Source organism: Vanellus vanellus (genome assembly GCF_965231255.1).
Source record: "Vanellus vanellus genome assembly, contig: HAP1_SCAFFOLD_97, whole genome shotgun sequence".
Lineage (NCBI taxonomy): Eukaryota > Metazoa > Chordata > Aves > Charadriiformes > Charadriidae > Vanellus > Vanellus vanellus.
In genome coordinates this window covers 330,092-354,543 of record NW_028128418.1, presented here as the reverse complement: position 1 = coordinate 354,543, position 24,452 = coordinate 330,092, and the positions used below count along the sequence as shown (strand labels likewise).

General features: G+C 52.4%; 1 protein-coding gene across 1 annotated transcript in view; it reads right to left on the bottom strand.

Moving 5' to 3' along the window:
- LOC309684474 (electroneutral sodium bicarbonate exchanger 1-like) overlaps positions 1–24,452 on the bottom strand; it is a gene marked incomplete at both ends in the record, with an annotated part of 134,036 nt that overhangs the window by 59,314 nt on the left and 50,270 nt on the right. The window contains 18 exons of the mRNA XM_082500378.1: positions 4,361–4,495; positions 4,597–4,770; positions 6,034–6,102; positions 6,900–7,151; positions 7,740–7,901; positions 8,255–8,368; positions 9,081–9,242; positions 10,124–10,229; positions 10,332–10,577; positions 11,453–11,586; positions 11,721–11,888; positions 12,646–12,786; positions 13,221–13,308; positions 13,681–13,832; positions 15,371–15,524; positions 15,716–15,851; positions 16,255–16,398; positions 17,108–17,189. Of these exons, the coding sequence (XP_082356504.1) occupies positions 4,361–4,495; positions 4,597–4,770; positions 6,034–6,102; positions 6,900–7,151; positions 7,740–7,901; positions 8,255–8,368; positions 9,081–9,242; positions 10,124–10,229; positions 10,332–10,577; positions 11,453–11,586; positions 11,721–11,888; positions 12,646–12,786; positions 13,221–13,308; positions 13,681–13,832; positions 15,371–15,524; positions 15,716–15,851; positions 16,255–16,398; positions 17,108–17,189 (2,619 nt within the window). The remainder of the gene's footprint in view (positions 1–4,360; positions 4,496–4,596; positions 4,771–6,033; positions 6,103–6,899; positions 7,152–7,739; positions 7,902–8,254; positions 8,369–9,080; positions 9,243–10,123; positions 10,230–10,331; positions 10,578–11,452; positions 11,587–11,720; positions 11,889–12,645; positions 12,787–13,220; positions 13,309–13,680; positions 13,833–15,370; positions 15,525–15,715; positions 15,852–16,254; positions 16,399–17,107; positions 17,190–24,452) is intronic.

Genomic DNA, 24,452 nt, shown 5'->3' with positions numbered 1-24,452 from the left:
ATTATTTTTCCCATAACGTTCAATGGGCAACAAGAGAAAAAGGGCCGACAGTCCCGGCTCCGGCGGGGGGAACCCCTCAGTCCACAGTGACGCTCCACCGACGGGACCCACGTGACAGCAACAGGGATTTGTGTCATTTGTGTTCCACATAATGAACCCAAAATAAATTAAAAAAACCCAATGAAACAAAAAAACTAAAACCAAACACAAAACCACACAAAGATTCAAAGTGATAACTAACACAGATTTGCTTGGGGGATTCCCCCACCCCCAGTTTTATTTACAACACGGAGCCTTTCCAAACTAGGTCATCTCTTACAATAAAAAAAAAATATATTTCAGCATCTGCGCAACAAAAAGAATTGCTGTATTTCGACATGTAGTGCACGGGGGGGGGGGGGGAGGGGAGGAGGGGGAATTAAAATAATTAAAAAAAAAACCACTCTTTTTTATTACCTTTTTACATTACCACCCCCCACCCCGCTTAAGGATCTCTATTATGCGCATCATTTTAGGAAACTTCTTTTGAGGGGCCCCCGGGGGTGGGAGGAGCTGTTTGAAGGCACCAAAGCGCACAGCAGCCCCCGTCCCGCCTCGCTGGGAAGGGGCTTTGCTGCCAACTAAAGCATTGCGGGTCACTGCAGGGATATCTCTTTTGGTTCCTAAAGCGACTCCAGCAGCAGCTTTGAGAGGGATTTTTCCTCCCGACTCCTCCCCGTAAAATTCTCCTCTGCACAGGGAAATATTAAATCCTCCCAAAATACGGAACCGGCTGTGGGATCACGGGGCACGAAGGGGGGGACAGGCGCAGCACTGTGTCCCACAGTCAGCCCGGGGGGTTACAGCCGCCTTTTAGGTGGCTCAGAGTCACGTTGTTAACCAAGACCTCAGCTTTCCTTTAACTAAAAATAAATACATAAATATATAAATAAATAAAAAATCTCACCCCGTAAGCAGCAAAAACCCCCGAGCTTCGAATGCAGAAGAGGGCCGCGCCGGGGAAATCTGCTTTGCTTTGTAAGTAAGGACTTTTGGAGGCAGCCGCCAAGGTTTTGTGGCCCCTGGGGAGGGGGGAGATGCGGAGCCGGACTCAGCCCGCTCTGCCCGAAAACCGGCCGCGTTTTCCCTCCAGGGTGATTTTCTTCCTTTCTGTCTCTGCTGGAGTGATGCCCGGCATGTGCCGAAAACCATCCCAGGCTCTGGCCCCGGTCCTGGCCAGGAGGGAGTGAAGCTCAGCCCCACTCCCTCCTTTTACAGGGAGGAAAACAAAATGGAAAAAAACACCCAAATTGTCCTATATTAGAAGTGTGTAATTCCATTTTAAGGGCAGGGCAGCAATAGGGCTGGTACCACAGCCCCCAGTCCCACAGCCACTGTGGGTCACCAGCGTAACGATTAAAGTTTCTTTTGGGAAGGGGGGAGAGACGGGGACTCTCCTGCTCTGGGACCTTTCCCCTCCGGGGAGGCAGAGCCGGAGCAGCGAGCACGGTCCTGCCCGGAGGGCAGCGTGGAGGGGACGCGCACGGGCATCCCGGAGGAACAGCAGCAAGGAAAGCCCGGCGCTGCACCTTTCCCTTCCTCCGAGCCTTTTTCTTTTCCTCTTTTTAAGGGCTCAACCAGTTTCTTCCCCCTCCGACCGTCACCGTGGGGCACTGGCACCAGCCACTTTGCAAAACCCCATCCCGTAAAAGCCGCCTGATTTTGGCCCTGTTTGGGGATGCGCCGCTTCCATCCTTACAGAGCAAACTGATAGATGATTTGTTTTTCTCCCCCCTCCCCATTTAGCAAGAAGCACCAACGTGCCGTTGTCGCTTTGGGTCAGTTTGCTGCAGAAAAAGGCTCCCACAGGGGACGGGATAAGCCGATGGCAGGAGGGTCCCTGCACCCATCCCACCACTGCTGGTGGAGGGCGGCAAGGGGACCTTTTCTTCGGGGTTGTCCTCTCCTCCCGGGCTCTGCAGCCCCACGCCGCAGCCCAACGACCCCCCCGAGATGGGAAGAGAGCACGAGAACCATCTCTGCTCAACTGCTTCTTCCTGCAAAGGGGCAGGAAAAAGGAGGAGGAAAAGGCACCTTCCCACTTGCCTCCGGGCTCATCCCACCCTGCGAGAGAGACGCGGCTTTGTGAGGAGAGGGGAGGAGGAAAAAACACCACAGAGAGAGAGCCAGGGAGGGAAAAGGAAGGAAAGCGGAGGGACAGCGGAGGGGCAGCCCAGGGACACAGAGCCCCAGGTCTCGCCTGGCCGCTCCCGCCACCACCCGGCGGATTGGAGGGGTTTGATCTGAAGCGCTGACTTATATTAATTTAACAGCCGGGGGAGGAGAAGGCGCCATTTCTGCCTTTTGCAGCTTCCAGGCTGACGGCAGAGCCGAAGCAAGAAAAATAATTATCATAAACCAACCAACCAAACAAACAAAAATTCCAAAAAAACTCCAGTGTAAAACTGGAGCGCAGGGAGCAAATGCTTTTCCTTCGCCTCGGCCCAACCGCTCGGGCGCTCCGCGCTGCCCCGCCACGGAGGGCATCCCTCTCCTGCCAGGGAGAGACAGAAGGGCGAACTGAAGGCAGGACCCCAAACCAGACCCGAGAACCTGGTCGCGATGAAGAAGAAAGTGGAGAATGCGTCACATACAACAGAAACATTCAGAGTTTATTTTGGGGGAACAAAAAAAAAAAAGAGAAACAGAAGAGGAGTGAGATATTAAAAAAATAGCACTGAACGATGAAGCGGCAGCAGTCCCTCTACTGCTACAAAACGGCAACAACCCACACACGAACACACGGAGGCGGAACACCACTGAACTCCCACTGACTGTCATGTGCACCTCAGTTTGCTGCTCTGGAGAGAGGGAATGCCTGAAGCACACCAAGGACAGCTGAAACCATCGCCGTGGCTTAAAGGGGAATCCGCCAACTGGAAAACAAAATAAAAGCGGTTTCTGCCCATGTCTGCGTGGGCACATCCCCGAGTCACGTTCTCACGCCTCTCCTTCAAAGTCAAGATTCCTAAACATGAAAACTGGAGTTGGGGGGGAGGAGGAGAGAGAAAAAGAGGGAGAGCGTCATCAGTGGGGCTGTTGCCCCGCTCATGGGACCGCGCCGGCAGAGAGGAGCTGGTTCGTGTGCCGCAGCCCTCGCCGCTTGCTCGGCATTGCCGGCAAAAAAAAAAAAAGCCGTAGGCACGTGCCACCGCTCACAAAGGAACACGGCCACGTTCCCACACGATCCTTTACCTCTTTCCTCCCCAGATTCAGACTGTTTCCGTGCTCATAGTGAGAGCCTTCCACACGGGTGTTTTTGATATCTCATCCGAGATATTAATCTCCGAAGGATCAGTCCTGCAATAAATATTTGAGACGGCAATCCGTGACTGCGGGAACTGACGCCACCCAGCGCATCAGCACCAGCAAGAGGAACAGGGGGGAGGAGAACCAAAGCTGCGCATAAGCACAGCGGGTTGGGCGGGAGGAGGAGGTTTGGAAGGCGAGCCGGAGAGCCGCAGAGCTACAGCTCTGTGCAAAGGCTCTGCACAGAATCCCAGACTGGTCAGGGCTGGAAGGGCCCTCTGGAGCTCCCCCAGTCCCACGCCTGTCAGAGCAGGGGCACCTACAGCAGTGGCACAGGACACCTCCAGGCGGGTTTGGAATGGCTCCCGAGTGGGAGACTCCCCCACCTCTCTGGGCAGCCTGTGCCAGCGCTCTGCCGCCCGCCCTGCCCATAAATTTGCTCTTCCCACCAAGCTGAGTGCATGGCGCTGGGATGCTCAGCAAAGAAACATGGAGAAAATTCTGCCAACCCACTTCAGGCTAATCTTGCCGGGGGTCCTGCTGCTTGGTGGGGCTTTACCTGTCGCTGCTTGGCTTTGGGATATCCGCGCTGCTGGTCTTGCCCACCTGCAGCCGAACGGAGTTTGCAGCAGCAGCTTCCATCATCTCCTGGGAGTCCTGACATAAAAAGGGACAAATCAAAGTTCTCTGTCTATGATCGAAGTGGAGATAAACTAAACACCCAGCAAAGCCCACGTGCTGCCCTCTCCTTCTGACCTTCTGTTAGCGCAGCCGGGGAAGGACCTTTCACTCCAAACATTTTGGGGGGGGTTAAAACCACCCTTATGAGCAAATCTTTCCATCATAATTATAATGTTTATTATAAATGGCACCTTTAAAAATTGTACCGCTATTCAAGTGTTAAGCTCACTGCTAATTTAAAAACAAGGTTATGATGCGGGATCCAGGCTGTCAGGATCTATTTCTATTGAGTTCGGATCTTCCCCCAACATTTCAAGAGAAGCTGTGACGGAAAGAGGCAATCTCAGAGCCCGAGGGAGACATCCAGCCCCGAGCACTCAGCAAGCATCACCTCTTCTTCTTTGGCTTCATTTTTGGCATCGGCCAACTTCTTCCTGCTTTCTGGCATAAGGTCATCCAAAAAGCTGAGCTCCCGCTTTGAGAAGCAGAAGTCCATCACTTTCCGGACAAACACGAGAGCCAAAACCTTCACAAAATAAGAAGGAAGAGGGGGTTGAGGTGTGAGATGATGCTACATTTCACTCCGACGCTGCAAACGTCCCACTGCCGAGCGGCACCGGCTCTTACCAACATGGGAAAGATGATGGCAGCACGGGACACCTTGATGGCCCAGAGCAGGACGAGGCAGATGAGCTGGATCAAGGTGAAGAAATGCACCTTCCGCAAGGGAACGTGCCGCAGGTAGATGAAATCCGGCTGGTGTTTTGCCGGCATCCAAAAGAGCTTCAAGCGATCGAAGAACTGCAAAATAAAAGCGGAAAAGTTACCCCTTGGGGCTGCGGAAAGTTTCCGGCCCTGTTGGGACGTGGAAGGAGTTTTCAGGATCTCGCGTGCAGTGAGAAATCCTGGATCCCACTTTGTTCCTCCCGGGAGCAGCACCCGTTTTCCCTTTGCTCCATCTATAAACCAGTGTGTCCATGAGAGCTGCCCACCAAATTGCAATTATTCCACATTCTTCTATTATAGAATCACAGAAGGGTTTAGGTTGGAAGGGACCTCGAAGACCAGCCAGTCCCACCCCCTGCCCTGGGCAGGGACACCTCCCACCAGCCCAGGTTGCTCCAAGCCCCGTCCAACCTGGCCTTGAACACCTCCAGGGATGGGGCAGCCACAGATTCTCAGGGCAACCTGCACTGGTGCCTCACCACCCTCACAGGGAAAAATTTCTCCCTGATATCTCATCTCAATCTGCCCTCTGTCAGTGTCAAACCATCCCCCCTCGTCCCCTTGCTCCCCTCCCTCATCCAGAGTCGATCCCCAACTCTCCTGGAGCCCCTTTAGGCACTGGACTCCCCAGAGACTTCTCTTCTCCAGGCTGAACGCCCCCAACTCTCCCAGCCTGTCCTCCCAGCAGAGGGGCTCCAGCCCTCGCAGCAGCTCCGGGGCCTCCTCTGGCCCCGCTCCACCAGGTCCATGTCTCTCCTGTGCTGCAGCCCCCGAGCTGGAGGCAGCACTGCAGGGGGTCTCCCCAGAGCAGAGCACAGCAGAGGGCACAATCCCCCCTCGCCCTGCCGGCCACACTGCTGATGCAGCCCAGGATGCGGTCGGCCTTCTGGGCTGTGATCGTGCATTGCCGGCTCACGGTGAGCTTCTCATCAGTCCGCACCCCCAGGTCCTCCTCAGACCATCTCACCCCCCCTCCCTGTTCTTCTATAAAAATATATTTTTAATATATTCTATTCTTCTGTTTGTTATTTGGCATTTCTCAGCCCACTCAATCCCCCAGTGAGGATTCCCACCGGCAGTAGAAATCGCCTTCGCTTTGCACTGAATTCCCCCATTTTCACCACACCAAACACTGCCCTGTCCCAAACTGTGACGCAGAGCGCGCTGAACTTGCCTGGTCCTCCCGCCCTACGTACCTCCTGTGCCCCCACCAATCTTTTCCTTATACAAAATACTTTCACTGCCTGCTTTTGGGGAGGTTTTCTCCCACACCACTGCTTTTTTCCTGCGTCTCTGGAGATGACACAGCAGGGAGCTGCACGCTGTAAGAGTCCGTACCTGAATCCCTCTGAGTGACGACACGCCCATGTAGAGAAAGACACCGTAAAGCACAGGCATGGGTATAAACTGGGAAATTAAAAAAAAGAATGCAATAATTTATTTTTTTAAATGCATTTCCAGTATTACTGCTCTCTTCTAGAGGCACTGCCTAAAATTGCCTAAAGCTTTCCAGTTTCCACAGGGTTAGAGATGTTTCAGCTCTCAACACGTAGAGGTTTTGTGTGTGTGTGTGAGTGAGTGAGTGAGTGAATGCTCTGCTTTAGGCAGAGCATTTAGTTACGTTTCATTAGAATAATCCTGTTTTCCTGAAAGGTTGGAGGAAAATAGGTCATTTCACCCATGAAACTGTACGCCACGTTCTGTGACGGCTGAAGAACATTTCTACACATTTTTGTGGCAACATGCAAAAGCGAAGTGCCTCCTTTTAGCCTAGAGCTGCAGTGACTTTGTGGGAGGAACACACAAGGAAGCCCACGGGGATGATTTTGGTGTGTTTAGCTACTGGGAACGGCTGTTGGGAGGCATTTGGGGGAGCAAATTGCATCCCATAAGGTGCTGCCTGCTTGAAAGACAGCAGTGTACTGGTCTGAATCCGCTTCGTTGTAACCCATAAACACAGGTGGGCCTGAGAGACACCTGGGAATTAAAGCAGTTGTCCTGCTCGCTTGCCTCGAGGACACCAAACTGGGGTGTGAAGGGCTGGAAAGCGTAACTGAGGCTGGTTCCCACCGTGGGCCAAGCCTCAAGGTTTGGGATCGCCTCCTCCTCTGCTCCACACCTACTCAGGCCTGGAGGGAGGGGATGGTTTTTGTCAAACCTCCAAAAAGCTCACGCTTGTTGGGCGTTTTGCATTTTCCTCTTACCTTTAACACCGAAGTGAAGAAGACAGAGCAGCCCATGAGCACAAAGATCATCAAGCCGGTGACTCTCTGCTCTCGTATCCCCAGAAACTTGGGTTGTTCTCCTGGAGCTGAGCAGCCAGACTCCACTTTGAGGCTATTGACGTGGGTGATGGACAGGACAGTCGCAGCCACAAACCAGGGCAGCCCCATCACGGAGCACACCCCGAGCATCACGGCCACCATGAAAAGGTCCAGGTGGTACCCGCATCCTTTCTGTGGGCAGCAAAACAAGGAACAGAGCATCCCACAGCACAAGAGCGAGGACAACGTCGCGACTCAGACTCAAACCCTACTTGGGCGCAAGTCACCCTCTTGAAAATTTAAGAGAAGAATTGGCAAAAATAAGGATGGATATGGTCTTTGCGCAAGCACCTTTCGTGAAAATCTGGCAGGGGTTCAGACCAAGTGGATTTGGGAGGTTTGTGCAATAGCTACTTCTCAAACAAACAAAAAGACTATTTTCATTCATAAAGAAATTTCTACTGCTTGCAAGCAAGATGTGACCCCGAGTTATCCCTGGCAGTGCGTCAAAACAGTTCGTTCCCCCAGCTCCTGCTGGCGTTTTGAAACAAAAATACGCTTCTATAGTGCTCGAAAATTAATTTGCTCCTCCAAAAGATTGCTCATCTGAACTGCCCTCGTTTGCTCCCTGTGACATCACTAATCCAGCAGAGCATCCTGCCACACAGCCTGACATTGTCCCAAACCAACGCCTTCACAAAGCACTTGGCATAGGAGCTTCTCCCCACACCTGCAGCCCAGAGTGGGGTGGGGATGGGGTCAGCTCTTGCAGCCCCTTACCTTCAGCTTGTGCTCCTTCCTGTTGACAATGACAGACGTGATCTGCTGGTCCATGAATATCAAGATGGTGCAGAGCAGAGCTGGGATGGGCGCGGCCAACACCGTCCACCAAGGGTTGGGCCCTATGGGGTTGACCAACCACCCGCGGTCGTCTCTGGTAGGCTGCAACAAAGCCAAAACACACATCAGGATCAACTCCCAGCCCAGCCACTTCACTGGCTTTGATTTTCCTCTCCATCGCTGTGCCGCCTCATCTCCTGGCCCTGCCTTCGTGTCACCCTCTCCTACGGGGTTCAGCAGTGCCAGCGTCCTCGTCGCAAGCACCTATAGATACTTCTGTAGGTATCAAGTTTTGGGGCTGGCGTCTTCTTTCCAGAAGGAAACGATGCATTCGGAGGTGGAAGAGGAGATAGTAACACCACCAGCATCCCCAGACTCAGCCCTGTCCTGTCCCAGCATCACCTTGTGGCATCCCCAAGGGCTGAAAGTGGCTCCACACCAAAACACCCCATTACCTTGAACATGTGGGGGACGTGGAGCTTCGGCGACGGGATCCCAACCAGGAAGTCAATGAGGACCATGACGACGATGGTGAGGAAGACACCAAAGTCACTTACTGCAGACCGTACCTGGGGCAAGAAAGCAGAGCTGAAAGGGACAGCACAAACGGGGCCATACCGTGAGATGGAAAAGTTAAAGACGTCAACAGCATTAAGGCTGGTTAACAAATTCCCACCACTCTGAGAAGATGCAGCCAAATCCCTCGGTTAGATACTGTTGCTGTGTTTGTACCTGCGAGATCTGGTGTCAGGCAACAAAAAAAGTTTAATTAGGTGGAAAAGGGTGGTTTAAATTCAAACCTTAAAAAAAAGCCAATAAATATTAAAAAATAAGGAAACAGATGTCTGCAACTACAGCTGCACTCACAGCTACAATGGGAATAAAGCACTGAGGCATCATTTGCTCCTCAAAAGGAAGAAACAGTGTCCTTTGTGACTTTTTCTATGGCAGTTCCTCATTTGAATCAACTTTCCATTTGAGCATATAAGGCACAGAAGGTGAAAAAAAAACACAAACAAAAAAACAACAAACAACCAACTTTGGAAGACCTGATTTCCCACTGCCTGGGCAAAAAACCGCTCCGGGGCAGGTCGCGAGGCAGGTGGGAAACACTACGATCGTTTTGCACTCCTGGAAACGAGTGAGGGACATCCAAGTTTGGCCTTCAAGGTCAACATTTCCCAGTTTGACCAAGCGGTGGCAAACACTGCTTAGTGCTCCGGGAAAGCCATTTTGGGAAATGAGTGTGGAGACTGCTGCTGGCCACCGTCTTCTACCTACTCTGGTCGGGAAGTAGCGGCTGGTTTTAAACTTCTTCAATAAGCCCGACAGGACAAAGGTGGAGAAGAAGAGGATGCAGCACCAGAAGAGGACATCGGGCGTGTAGGGGCCATCGTGTCCACAGGCAGGTCCACGAAACTCTCCATGCAAATACCGACATTCCTGGGGAAACAGCATCAGGACACAAAGGTAGTGCACATGCGGCAAGGAAACCTCGGATAACTAGGGGGTTTGAAGGATCTTGCTCCAAGATCCGTGACCTCGGGACTAATGCAGCTAGCAGAGATTTATATTTAACGATCAACAGCAGCTGAATAAGTGACACACGGAACTACACAGACAGCGGAGAGAGGAGATGTGATGGGACACTGTACCACAGACCCATGGCACATCCTCCGCTTGAACGGCAGGTAACCGTGGCTGAAGAAGACACCAGAGGGGAAGGAAACACTGGAAACTCTTGGGGAGAGTGAAAGAGGGAATGGGGAAGGAGGGCTAAGACAACAGTGACAGGAAAGGAGAAGAGACAAATTGTCCTTTCCCAGGGGCGGGCTCACAGGACACGGCCAAGGGGGGTGAAGATGTCCATAAGAGCGTCCCACCCTGTGCCTGAGCTCTGCTTCCAGCAACAACGGCCCAAGGGGCTGCTCAGACATGCAAGTTTATGCACGTACCTTCAGACAGCGCTGAGTAAGAAAGCAAGGCCTGGAGTTACTAGGAACCAATTAAGGAAGCTAATTACAGCCTTCAAGCATGAACTGAAGTCCTCCAACTTCTCCAATAACCAAAGCACCCACTGAACCTTGCTCCCAGACAGAACCGCTGTTCTGAGGATAACAGTTATTGCCCACCATGTCGGGGATGAGGTGGACTCTCCTTCCCAGGCCCAAGGGGGTTAAACACACTGAAGTAATGACTTTTCAGAGCAGCACTGGCACAGTTGGAAGCCCATCATCACCTGAAGGGCTCTGAGCTTTGCACCAGGCCAGTGCCCCTGGACCCCGCGGCCGCAGCACGAGGAAGCAGTGACTCGGGGCACTTACAGTCACCGTGAGGTTCTCCCAGGTGATGCCAGACACATTGATCTTGTTGCTCTCCCAGAACTGCAGGGTTTCGTTGCTGGGATGGGTCGGTGCCTCACACTTACAGCTGGGAGGAGAGAAGCCAAGACAGGGGTGAGGGGAAGGCGATGGAGGTGCAGCCCTGAGCTCCTGCCAAGGGGCAGCGGCGTTTTAGGAGGAAGAAACCCACTAGGAGATGGTGAGGAAGTCCAGCTTGCTGTGCGTGTGCACAGGGTAGGTCTCTCGCAGGTGACTCAGCTTCTCCAGAGCCTCGTAGATGAAGATGATGCAGATGAGGGAGGCGAAGGCTTCTTCGGTGAAGCGGGTGATGTAGCACACCAAAGAGCTAGCATCAGTGGCCACCAGCACTACGCAGAAGAAGGCGGTCCACAGACCGATGCATGCCCGGAGAGAGAGATAGGAGAGCGCGTAGTCCCTGGGAAAGCAAAAGAAAACGCAGGGTGGAGAGGGCAGCAAGAGGCTCCGAGCCGTGCCTTCCTTCGGGGAAAGTCGGCAGCAATTCAGGAGCGTGTCAAGGCTGCGGATGGTAAATGCAGTTTCGACAGACAGCCTTGGGACTGCAGCACAGGGTGTGGGCCCGCAGGAGAAGAGGCTAATTAATCCTTATTTAACAATGACCTTGTGTTAATGCCTCGGAGGCTAATTGAGGTCAGGTCCCTGTTGTGGAAGGTGGTGTTCTCCCACATCACCCCGATGCCCTAACAGCGAAACCGGCTGGGTTTGCACCCAGTTACCTGCTGCCAGCAAGTTGGGGCTTCATAATAAATTTAATTGCAATAAGGGGGTTAATCTCCCATCACAGTTGCCACAACAAAAAGACTGTCATGGAAAATATCCATTTCGCCTGAAAAGCTCCTGCTTTCTCAAAAATCATCAAAACATTGGACCAGAAAACTCTTTGGATATGTGGGTAAAATATATTTCCACTTCCAGCAAAAATCATGCAAAAATGTGCCCGAGTTTGTACTGAGAGGAAAGCAAATCTTCCCTCATTCCCAAACCAGAGTCATTTGTCTCATCTTCCCTGTGCAGCCCAGCTCGGGCATCCACATCCTTGTGGTTTCTCCTCCTCCTGCTCTTTCACTTTAACCCTAAAAACCCTGAACCACCCATCCATCCTTCAGAGACCGAGGGCTCCTGCACCGTCACATACTAAAGCAGCAGCGCGTGATGTCTGTGACACAGAAGACAACTTCAATCTACCAACTACCACTAAGAAAAACATCTTTTCTCCATCCCTGCCTTCTTCCAAAGGCGCTCGCAGCACCTGGCCGCAGCAGCCAGCCTTACTTGCAGAATTTGTAGAGGATCTTCTCGAACACGAGGACGGGGCCGGTGCTGCCGAGGATGGTGAGAGGTTGGCCAGCAAAGAGGGAATACACCACGCCGGTCATGGATGCGCCCAGCAGCGACTCCATGGCACTCTGTCCGGGGAAGAGAGGCAGCAGCGAGTAATTAAATCATTAGGGGGAAAAAAACAAGTGCAAATTCACTGCAGCAAGGACTTTTGCATGAGTTTTGTCCTCCCCCGTGCCACCCAACAGAGAGAGGTGCTCACTATGTGGCCGTTGGTCGCCTCCCCCAGCAGTCCCCCGAAGGTGATGATGGGGGACATGCAGGCACAGTAGAGGAAGAGGAAGGACGCCAGACACTGCAGGCTCAGACCATCCCGAAAGTCACTCCAGAACCAGGGGGCTTTTCGCTTCACATCCCGGATCAAACCTCCAAAGAGCCTGGAGGAAGGAAAAAAAAAAACCAAACCATTTTCGTGGAAGACAGCGTTAAGTTTTCTTGGCTGAGGAAGGACAATCGCAAGCACAGAGTAACTTCCATTGCTAAAAAGAAGTCTCCTTCTCCCATTTTAGCCCCAGTAGAAACTGAGGCATATGAAAAAACCCTCCAACAAAAAGAAAAGGAGACCAAACCTGAGAGCCCGTCCCCTCTTATTGCAACAGTCCCTCACTTTGAGAAGCAGCAGAGCTCTACCTGGAGGTACTTACACATCTGCTTCCACCCCAAAGCAAGAAAACCTGTGTGCAACCATGCTGCGGCTCAGCCCAGCTGCCCAAATCTCCCACCCGCCCAGCCCAGGGGACCAAGCTGGGAACCTGGAGCCCCTTCACTGACCCAGTTAACCCCAAAACTCTGCTAGAAGGGAGGTGTGCGCTCAGATTTTAGGGGCAAACAGAAAAACACCCCACCAAACTATTTCAGTTCACACCTTCCTGTCCGCTCCAGTTCAGGACCGCTGTGCTTCTCCGGCTTGCTGTGAGAAGCGCTGTCATCGAGAGCTTCTGGCACCTTCCTTTTTTCCTGTTAAAATGGAAATAAGATAAAGATATGTCTTTGCAGCCACTGGCTTGTTTTGCTTTTTGGGCTGGGTACGTGACCTATGAATTTGGGCCCCTGAGCAGCACCCCCAGCCGTGCTGCCCTCCTGCCCATCCCCCTCGTGCCTCCTTCTGCTGCAGCACCCACCTGCGAAGGGACGTTTTTCGGGGGCTCAATTCGGATGGAGGGATCCCACTCTCCTGGCGGCAAAACCATGACCTGATCCAGAAACTCATCGATGCCAGCCACCAGGTCAGCCCGGTTCTTGGCTTTATAGGCAACGTCGTGGAAAACCTGCCGTAGGAGACAACCTGGTGAGAGCATGACCCATCTCGGATGTCCTAACCAGTGCAATAAGCTCTTGGCTAAATGCAAGGTCATTTCCCCCAAATCGCCTGTTGGAAGTGGCAGGAAATATTCCCCCCAAAGCAAAAATCTGTGCATCAAAGTATTTGTAACCATCTCCACCAGGCTCCCGTCCCCCATGGCACACCACAGCCTTCTGCTTCAAGAGAAGTTTCACTGGCCCTGGCAATGCCACCACTGGGGACAGCGTGCTGGGGACCCTGGGGAGAAGGATGAGGCGCGGGCTGCAGCCCAGGTGGGATTTTAGCCTCCTGCAGGCTGCTAAGAGAGACAACAAACCCTCTTCCTCACTACTACAGAGACAGGGAGAGGTGAAGAAAGCCCAAAAAAATGACCCGGAGATATCTCTTATCTTGTCACACCTCATCTGTCATGATAGTAGCCATGGACCTGCCGATCTCGTGGTACTGATGGGCTTTTCCTCCTGGTCCAAGCAAAACAAACAGGAACCTAGGCAAGAAAACCAAAATGAGAGAGAAGAACATGGCCTCACTCAAAGGGCGCCCAAGGAAATCCCTGGGAGCTCCCAGCCCAGAGCGTGGCTCCAGGGGGGACGTGTAGGCTCACTGACTCCGGTGATGAATTTGAAACGCATCAAAACCAAATGCAAATTTGAGTTTGGGGCCAACTTTCATTAAAATTGGCCAATGGGTTTAAAAGCTCCAGCAGGGAAGGGAGGAATGAAAGCACAGAGATGTGGGTGGGAGAAACGTGCTTGCTCCCACTGGCTGTGTTCTCGAGACACCCAACTGATACGTGCAATTTGGTGTTTTGTTGTGGTGGGTTTTTTTTAAATAAAAACTTTGCGCTTCTCATTCAGACCTCGTTGGGATGGGAACTTCCGTCATGCCCGAGAGGAGGACAGCTGGGGTCAGGCGGACAAATGCCACGATGGGCTGGCGAAGGAAATCCAGCTCTCCTACGAGCACGTTGCACGCTTCAGCCCCGGTGGGAATTTTCTTCATGAAGCGCAGCTCCGCCTGGGCACGAGAAGGGATTTTCAGGCCATTACCCCAAAAGCAAAGCCCACAGCACTCTGCAGAACACTCTGCAGCCAAGTTTGCAAGAGCAAATCTGGCCTAAAAGCATAAGAAAGCTACGAGTGTCTCACCTTGCTTAGATCCATCGCATGGCTGTCACGGTTCACCCCATTTTTAGCTTCTGCAGTGGTGGGAGATGGATGAGGAATGAGTGTTTGGGTTGGGAGGAGAAAGAAAGACACTGAGAAAGACAGGCAAGGAGCAATCGGGACACTTCTCCTTTGCCGGGAGAAGTCTAATGGGGCCAAAGCCCTGCAGAAACCTTCACCTGGTGCCAAAGCCTGGCAGAAACCCTCACCGGGTACCAAACCCTGCAGGAACCCTCACCTGGCTTGTCGAGGGGAAGGACGTCTAACTGCTTCTTGCTCATGTCAGCAAATGAGCAGACGATGGGGAGAAGGTTGTTTCTTTTCTTCTCGTTCTGATGGTGATGCTTCTTCAAAAGCACTTCTCGAACTTTCACCCGCATGCGCTCATCAAACCCCGCGGACTGCTCTTGCTGGCCCAGGATCATATCTGGAGATGGCAACGGGAAACGAAGCCGTCAGAGCAGAAAGTCCCCAAGCCCCGACCCCTCAAGCCCCCGGCGAAGGCTGCGCCACGCAGGATACCCTAACGCGGGCTCAGCCTTGCTTAGCAAGACGTTTTAACGCAGTTCAGCCTTTGCAGCAAAAGGAAGAATTCTCTTTTGCTAAAAGCCATCATCAAAGTGCTTATTCATCACTCCGCTCAGATAATTATTCCCAATCCTAGATAATGACATTTTTTTGCCCAATCTGGCGTTTCTAGACAGACTCTCTAGACTCGACACATTTCAACAAATTATAAGCAATCTCTAGCACAGGCTTTCCCAGAGTTTCCTTTGCCCACTGACTGCAATTTGCCAAACACAGGGAGAAACGTGCTAATAACGGCTCCGATTTCTCCAGCTCTTGCAAGGGCTGAATGGAGACCTGCCAGTCAAAGATAATTTCTCCAAAGCCGCTTTTTCAATTAACTTCAATTATCTTCCCCACAGAAATATGCTGCTTGGTCACCTGCCATATAAACTCTGCCTTTAAAGCTCTTAAATCCTGGATGTTAAGGCAATAGGAAAAAAACAAAACAAACAACGGGAGGAAACAGCTTGTAGTAAGTAGCTTATTTAAGGAGGTTCAGCTCTTACGCAGACTCCATGTTTCTGAGAGCAGCCTGCCAAGCCCTGACACTCCTTTCTGGCCAGAGAATATTCTCTAATCGCCTCTCTGACCCCACAAATTGCTTTCAAAAGGCTCCCATACTGGGAGAAAAAGCTGATGTGACTGTTGTACACCCAGTCTACATCCAAAAAGCAACCCACGATTTAAAAACACCGCGCGACTTCTGGAAAAGGATGTGCCATTGGGGCAGGGTTTGATACGGGAGTGAAGGGCACCACGGCAAATTGAGCTCAGCCGTTCCCGGCGGGACGCAGCGTGCTCAGTACCTGCGATCTCTTCGATGCTGTTGGCACAAACGTCCAGCAGCACCATCCCGTTGCTGATGCAGCTCCGCAGCTCAAAGAGGCTGTGCAAGGACAGCGTGGCCACGTAGGGCTTGCTCCAGCGCTCGCCACCATCTTCCACGTCCTCCTCAAACTTCAGCCACCTGCGGACATTGGGCACGATCAGCCCCGTTGCAAGAAAACAGCCTCAGCTCTGCAACCCCTTCGGTGCAGCTACGGGGCGGCAAGAGGAGAAGGCTCCGCGCATCGGCACCTGCAGCTGCAAAAGCTTCGCGTTCCAGACAGAGGAAGGCAGAGCCCACGGCCGCCACTGCAGCCGGCGGCAGGGATTTACCTTGCCGTTTCCTTCCACTCGGCATCTTCACCCGCCTTCAGGAAGATCTCATCCAGCTCGGTGAACAAGTGGTGGGGAACATGCTGCTCGTCCTCCTCGGTGCTGAGGATGAACTGCACCCGCTGGGATGGGGTGTCTGGGGGCAGAAGATAAATCCCGTTACCACACCTGCATTCGACCCGTCACGCTCACACGCAAAGTGGCCATCGATCGGCACCAGTTCAGCCCTAAATATTGGGCTAGCCCCTCTCCCCCAGGTCTGGCCAGGCTTGCACAGAGCCACGGAGAAGGAGAAGCATCTATTGCACCTCTGCATAAGGACGGGCCACTTTCCTTCCCCACGTTTCCATTTTTAAAGGCAGGATCCCTCTACGGAAGACCAGCCTCAATCCATTATGCCTTCAACTGCCTCCCAAATAATGCCACTTTCCCTCAGAAGAACAGCAAACCACACAAATCAGCCACACGGACCTGCTTGCAGAGGACCCCGGCACCCACGCAGCCCCGAGAAGGCTCGTGAACACTGCGGCGGGACTTACAGTGGTAGCCCTGCTCCATTGGGGCACAGTCCTTCTCCCGTTCCTTCTTCCGATGCTTCTGGCGGTGGGGTCGGTGGTGCCGGTGGCGCCGGTGGCTTTGCCTCACCAGCGGCATCCGCACGCCCACGGACAGGGTGCGGTGGCCTGCGAAAAAAGCAGTGTTCGCATCACTCTCGATATTGCGGAGATGGTTGATGCCGCTGCCACGATTAAACCAGCGCATCCATCCCAGGAGGAAACACCAACTTCTCTTCATTTTAGTTTCACTGCATCCCTGAATGTCAGAGACATCCTTTTTTCCAAGCCTGTTTTACTCTAACTTTGCAACAACAGAGCAACAACAAGCGATGGCTCCGGGTCACCTAAAAGTGCCCTGAAAATATCAACCCTTGTCTAAAATTCCAGCTTTGGCTGGACAACACTCAGACCTGCTCATTAAGCAGCGACAGAAGGTAATTATTTTTAAAATCTTTGTATGGCACAAGGCAACAAGAGGAGATCCAATCAGTCCTGTGATAATGAAGTCTGGAACAAAAAAAAAAGAAAATCACAGCCCTGTGTCTGCAGCCATCAAATTATTCTCCTGACCTCTCCAAGCCAAGAGCAGCCTCTGAGAAAACAAGCTGGGAACTACCAAGCTCTGTGGCCAACGCTCACACCGCAGATGCCATGGGGGCTTTTTCCCCTCTGTCTAAAAGCCATAATATTAAAACAATGTGAAAATAACTGTGCTTGTTTATTTAGAAGCACGCCACGTTTCGCTGCAGGTGATGCATACGCTGAGCACAGGACGCGGCAGGGACTTAGCGCGACGGAAAAACGCGTGGGGCTGGTGGCACCTCTCCCGACTCACCTTCCAGCTCCTCCTTCTCATAGTGAATAGTGACAGCGGTGCTCGTTCTTCCCTGGTCAATCACCGCCTCCTCGTCGTGTCTCTGTTTAGTGAGGAGAAGAAGATACAAGTTGGGACCAGGTGAGGAGAGCTCCCTTACGTCCTCCCAGTCATCACCCATCCCTGCGGCCACGTGAGCCCAAGAGCATCACACGTCTGTGTGTCTCCTCCTCCAGGCACAGCCCTAAAAACACAGACTTGGAGGTTTTTATTCCCATACCCAAATAAAACCACCTGTAATGTCACCTGTATTGTATATACCGTGAGTCTGGAAGGATTTACTAAAAGGGGAGACAGTTGAGTGTTTCAAACCAAACCCAAACCTCCTGCTTCGTTCTTGTGGTTCCTTTCGAAAAATTAAAATTAAAAAAGGGATTTCCAAACTGGGGGTGGAGTGGGGTGGGGGAACCCAACCCCACACTTTTGAGCACAGCCAGTTTCATTCTCCAAAAGTGATACCTGCAGGACTCACTAGATGGCACTTGGCCACAAGACATGGCCACCATCAACCTCCAAAGGCCCTCAAGAATCTGCAAGGGTGAAGCTTCGACTTCAGCCCAACCAGGCTCGGGCTTCTCTTGCTGCAAGCCTGCTTTCCACACAAAACTGCGTTTTTCTCCTCAAAAGAAAAGCCAAAGACTAACAGCTAATGCCCTCCTTGGCTGAAATACCACTGCCAGCGCTGCACAAAGAGCATCTGTGCCTTAAAAGCTGAAGGAGAATTACAGGCGTTCTCTTCTCCCCTTGCCCCTGGGCTGGGGAAGGGCATCACCGGGATCACCACGCTCAAAGAAATAAAAACCCAACCACGTCTCACACTCGAGTCGCAACTGCAACTTTGAAAGGGCCTCCAGGAAACACTTCTCTTTAGAGAAGAGCAAAACACCAGAAATCTGCTTTTTATCCCCCAAATCCCTGCTTCGACTGAATGGCATCATCTGCTGCCGCGCAGCAGCGACACTCGGAAAGCTCACACCTCCCGCTCACCAGTTAATTTAATGAGCAAAAGAAACAAACGTTCCCATCTGGGAATGAGTTTTTTCTGGCCCCCGAGTACTAATTTCAAAGCCGACTTGCTGCGACCTCCCCGCCACCTCCCGGCACTCGCCCGCGTCACCCGGCAGCCGGATTATGACGCGCCTGTGGCTTTCCCGTCCTCTCTCCCACGCCGATCTCCACCACCCTCCGTCCCTTCTTAGCAATGCGTCTACTCCCCTCCAGATTTACCGGAAAAAAAACTCAAAAACCCAAACCCCATCCTCAGAAAAGGCACGGGACAAAAGGGGCTTAATCAAATCGCTTTAAATGGCAATTTTAGTAAAATCATTACTTAAGTAAAACACCAATTTGAATTAAATCGCAATTTAAGTAAAATCGCCACCGAAATAAAACCCCAATTTGAATTAAATCACTGTTTAAATTAAATCGCAACTTAGATACAATCACAATTGAAATAAAATCGCAATTTAAATACAATAGCGAGCTTGAGTGTGTTACAGGGGTGTCAGAGTGGGAATAAACGGAGCGATTTGGGCATCACAGCTCCCCAAATCCCCCCCGAGCAACATGGGGAAAGTCTGCTTCTCTCTCAGAAACCATTTTGGCTCCGTGCTCCCACCCACGATGCTAAACCTGCCCCCGGCAGGGCACAAAGCATCGTCCCCCTGCATCCTTCCCTGCTCTGGCGACATGCCACTGGGATTTTGGGAAGTCTCCCCCCCTTTTTGGGGGATGCGCAGACCCTCGGCACAGCCCTCCCACCTGTAACTCTTCCAGAAGTGTCATTTTGGGACGCTCCTCCTGCTTCATCCTCAAGTCGGTCACCGGTTTTGGGGGATAACTGAGCCTCCAGATCAATCAGAGGACCAAACCCTCCGACTGCAGCCCAGTGACTCCCAGTCTGCACCATCTCCAGCACATAAACAGCGACCGTTGCTGGGATCGGAATGTTCAGGGTGACCCCGGCAGTTATTTAAAGCTATACACCCCAATACTGATCCCGCTTGGAAAACTTAGCGGATGGGGAGAAACCTGCTCTGTTTTGAGGAAAAACTATCCAGAATAGAGAAAAGGGGTGGAAACGCTGCATCTCGGCAGGGCAAAAGGTGTTACACAGTGTTTGGGTGTATTTGAAAGCCCAAACTGCCAAAAGACCACACGAGGCACAAACCCTTGGGGAAATGCCCGTTATGGGGCAGCCCTGATTTTCATCAACATTTCCTGCATCAAATCAGGGTGTTTCAGGGAGGTCTCCCTTCGGCACGGCCTCCGTCCCTTCGCGGCTTCCATAAACCCTCGTTAGCCAGACCAAGTCCTACGCCGTACGGAAATGGCCAGAGAAGCCCCATGTTTTACTCTCCTCGCTTCCGCCAGCTATCTCCAGCCCTACCTTATTTTCCAAGCGGAGCTAATCCCTCATTTCCAGCCTACAGATTCATTTGCTGTCATGAACTTCCTCCCCGACGCTGCTCAGCACAAAGGTTAACGGCCCCGGCTCGCCCTGAAAGGTGACACGGGATGTAAAATAACACAGCGAAGGAGGGTGACACCGAGGGCTAATCCGTTAAAATCCCATCGGGATCCAAGCTCAGATCTCTGCTGCTTTTTTATTATTTAGTATTAAAGCTTCAGGCGCAAAGACAGGAGAAAGAAGCCAAGTGGGTCCGTGGCAAGATGCTCCGAGCATCCCATCGCCCTTCCCCAGTTGTTGCAGCATCCCCGAAATCGCAGCAAACCTCGCACAGAGATGCCACCAAAGGAAACGGTGCCACTCAAAACCCTCTTTTTCCCGATTAAGCCACTCAAATGGACTCAGAAAGGTTATTTCATTGAGGAAATGGCTGGAGGATTTAAGGATTTAATAAGTCTATGGGATCTGTGGATGCGTGGGCTTGGGATGGGACGGAGCAGGACAGAGAGATGCCTCCAGAAAGCGAATTATCCCATCCCAGGATGGGTAACAGCACTCACAGACGTTTCGCCTTCCCTCTTTGTCCTTCGCCACCGCTGCCAGGCGCCTGGAAAACATCAAATCATCGAAACGGGGCTGGGAAAGGGGATGGCGAGCTCACTTTTGAGTTTCGGAGCAGAGGGTGTTGTTCCATCTCAAGAAAACTTCTCCAAATTATTATTTTGCTGCAGGGTTTTTTTTGTCCCAGCAGGAGAGAGAGGGACTTTTGACTGTCCTGCCTCAGTTTACCTGTCTCAGTGCAACTCTTCCGGTTAGAAAGAAAAATCTTTCCCTGGGGAAGCTTTGGTGTAATTGAGGATAAGGAAAAGCACAAAGCAGAGGTTCAGGTCCGGCTTTGAGTCCTCCCGGTGCCAGGGGAGGCCAAAAGCATCGCACGAGCAGGCAAACTTCCCACCTCGGCCCCCTCATCCCGTCACACACAAGCTGGACTGGCCACCAGCAGCAGGAGGGAGGATTAATGTAATTAATCTCGCACAAAGTGTAATTAAAAACACTGATCCCAGTGTTATAAGGGGATGAGGGGCCAAACTGGGGGAGCTGCTCTGGTGGCGGAGCAGGAGACCCCCCTCCTCGCCCCTCTCCATCTCCATCCTACCCAGACGAAACCACCGGTCCTGTGGCTCCCTCCTTTGCTATCGTGGGGGTCAGCACCATCCCCTGCGGGGACCCCTCCGGCTCCTGAGCCAGGATTTGGGCTGTGACAGGGACTGGACTCGGGAGAGGACACATCTCCAGAGCCCCAAAGTGGGGCTGTGAGGGGGGGACACACACAGGTCACAGATGAGCATCACCAGGACGTGACCATCATCCCTTGCTGGCGGAGACGCAAATTCCTCTCAGTCTTTCACCCGAAAGACTACACGTCACTAAAGAAAGACCGAAAATCTACACGTCACTATCACCTAAGGGGGAAACACTATTAAATACAATACCTTATTCTCTGCTGTTCTTATCTTCTGGGTCTTTCTGGAGCGGGGGCGACCTCGTGGTGGTGGACCCTCCGCAGAGCTCAGGCGCTGCCGAAGGCGAGAGATGGTGGGTGGGGTTTTCTTAGTGGTGGAAAGGGACCTGGTTGCTGGGCTGCACCGGCAGTTGCGCAGTTGCCAACGGGAGGAGGTCACCCTCTGGGCTTCTGCCGGCTTCGCCGCCCTTTGAAGACGTCTCCAGGGCCTTCCGATCCTGCCGTGGGCGATGGTATTTCACATGCGCGTTCCTCCCGTTGACTGTCCCAAACACCCTGGAAGGGAAAAAACAAACGGGGATTTTTAACTCCTTTTTTAAGAAAAAAAAATTTGTTAGACGACGTTTCATTATTTCTAATTTTGTGAGTTTCTTGTGCGTTTTGCTGTGTGGTGCCACACAGTCTCTATCAGTACCCCCGTCTGGGTGGGACCTAGGTGGTTAAACACGGCAGATCATTGGGGATTAAAATAGGAGAATTAACATCACGATGGATTAAAATCGGGTCGGACTGAAACTCGAGTGGCTCTGTGTGGCACGAGCAATGTCGCTTGGCACGAGTGACTGCAGCGCGGGAGCCCTCGGGCCGCAAACCGCAAGAAGGAACTTCAGTGGAACCTTTCTCTCAGCCAAACAAAGGAGAAACGCTGGGATTCTCGCCCAAGGAGATGAACTGCCCTGAGCCTGTAATGGAAGGAAAGGGCCTTCAAAGAGAGAGAGAGAAACCGTTGTGGCTGCAGTCAGCGGGAGACGGAGGAGCCCCGAGTGCAGGGGAGACGGGAGGAGGATGGAACTGAGCAGGAACAATCCCGACAGGTTCGTTGCTCCAACAGGCGCAGAGGAAAAGCGGCTATTAAACAAATGGTGGTGACAACACGTGGCCATGTGCGGCATGGGACAGGTGCCCCAACACCTCAGGGAAGAGACCGTGAGGCGTTCAAAGGCACAGGAAAACACAGCGGTTTCAGCTAAAAGTCCAACAAAAGCAGCAGGTGGCGGCGGGACAGGGGGAATCCTCCAGCTGCCCTTAGTTCTGCTCCCCCCCAGACATCTCGGAGAGTTTCCATCTGTTTGAGCCCAAAGCAGTGAGTTTCAAGAAGAAAAAGCGAGCAGCTCACCTTCCACACTGCCCGCAGGGAAACCCAGCTGCATCGCCTGCGCCTCCAACCCCGCGCGGAGCGTCCCCGGGATGGCGGGAGGGACTGCCTGTGCCACGGGGCGTCTTTTCGCTGCTCTTCTGCTTCTTGGTGGGCCCAAGCCGGCGCCTCTTCTTTGGGCTGCAACCAGCCTGTAAACCAGAGAGCTTGTGCTCATTTCTCCTGCTCCTCAGCAAGGGGGACAGCTAAAGCGAAAAACTGGCTGGAAACATCCCCAAACGGCCCAGGCAGTGAGGGGTTTATTTGTGTGCTGGGTGGAACGCGTTCTATCAGCCCCAGCCTGCCCCGCTGAGCTCCTCCAAATGCTAAAACAGCCAAAACAATGCTGAAATTCGACGGGGAGGATGGGGTGCAAAGACAGATGGTGAAAGAAAAACCATATTATTTCTACTGTCCTCAGCAGAACAGTAGAATTACAGAGAACTGAAGTGACATGCTTACCCAGTGGCTGCCATCAAAAAAAAACCCTAAATAATATGTATTTCTGTGAACCACATTTCTGCTTCCTGGCAAGGAACATTTTGGCAAGACCCACACAGAGGCGGATCACCGGCAGTTCCTGTGACGGAGCACTGGGACGTCATGAAACATCCCCGAAAATCATCAGAAGCAAGTTTAATGCGAAGGGGATCGTTTCCCAGAGCCCGAGACAATGCGTCCATGGGGCATCTCGCACCCACCCCCGGCAGTTCTCTTACCTTCTCTTCAGCCGCCTCCACCTCATCCGTGCCTCGCTGGAGCCTTTTGGCTGTCTGTCCTGGTCGGGTGGCGCCAAACCTGACGTGTTTTTTCCAGGTGTAGTAATATTCCACACACTGGGCCACGGTCTTCGTCTGAATCTGTCAGGAAAAAAACAGAAGCGATCGATGAGGGAAATACTGCAGGAAAACACTGAAGGCACAGACCCACAACAAATCTATCCAGTGCTCTTTGTCTGTCCCCCCCTGTGTCTGCAGTCCCCACAGCACAATGCACAGGTGAGATCAGGCCGAAAACGAGCCCCCTTCTTCTGAAAGGGCCGTAAAGAAGCCTTGGGAGGGCAGAACTGTACGTTATACGCCGATGGTCAGCGGAATGTGTCATTATTCTTTTAATATTTCCCATATTTTGTACCGGAGAGATTCAATTTCTTTGGTAATTACACATTAGGAAAATTATGTTTCGTACCGGTGTCTTTTTAGCATGAAGCTGCATCCCAAGGACAGGATTCCGACACGCCGTTCAAAAGATGACTTTTCTGGGTTAAAACTCCCCTCCACACTAACAACCTGCAACCCGCCTTGGTCTAACGGCTTTACCTTCTTCTGGATCAGGTGGAAATTCTTCTTATGCACATAAAAAGCCTCTTTAAACAACTGCTCCTCCAGGGGCGTCCAAGTGTCTGAGCCTGGGAAGAAATAGCCACGTGCAAATGATTAGACCACTCGCAGCCTACCTGAAATCCGCACAAGTTATTCATCACACATCCACATCTCTCCTCCTGTGGAAAGTGATTAGCCAATGCCGCAGGGAGTTCGTTAGCACGAGCAGTTATGGCTGCCAGCAGAGCTGCCGTGAAGCCGGCGTGTGAAAGGAGAAGCGTACAGCAGCGTGGGGCATCACTGTACAGGACAGCAGTGGGCTGGAATACAGGGACAAGGCACTCCCCATGCCAAAAGACCCCCGGAACAGATTAAAACAACTATTTTCCCTGCCCCGAAGAACATGAACCGTTGCTCGCACGTTTTTAAAAATCACTTCTTTCAATCAGAACAAAGGGAACGGCAGTACCCGCTCGCATTCCTGGAGAAGCAACAAGCTCTGCTTCCGCTTTACCTGCGTAATGATAATCAGCCAGGGGATGGGATTCAGGTCGCTGGGGTGCCCCAGACTGCAACATCTCCAGACCCTCCTGCAGGAGTTCAGAGAACAAGACTTAGATTCCCCCTCAGGAGGGACCTCAACTCTTCAGCCCACTGTAGGAAGACGGTGCTCAGTCGATGCTCAGCAACAGCGCGTCGGGGTCACCTCCGCCCACGGCAGTCGATGGGAATATTTCCTCAATCCACACTGATGTGTTTTAAGAAACCAGAACCCGCGCAGATCTCCGGGGACCAAGCTGTGGCACCCCAACGGCCACTGCTTGCTGCTGGAGTCCTTCTGGGCTCGTCCCCGCTGCAGGCAGAGCTGCCTGCAGGAGTAGGAGGACTTCTATTCTCCAAATTGTCAGAATTGACAA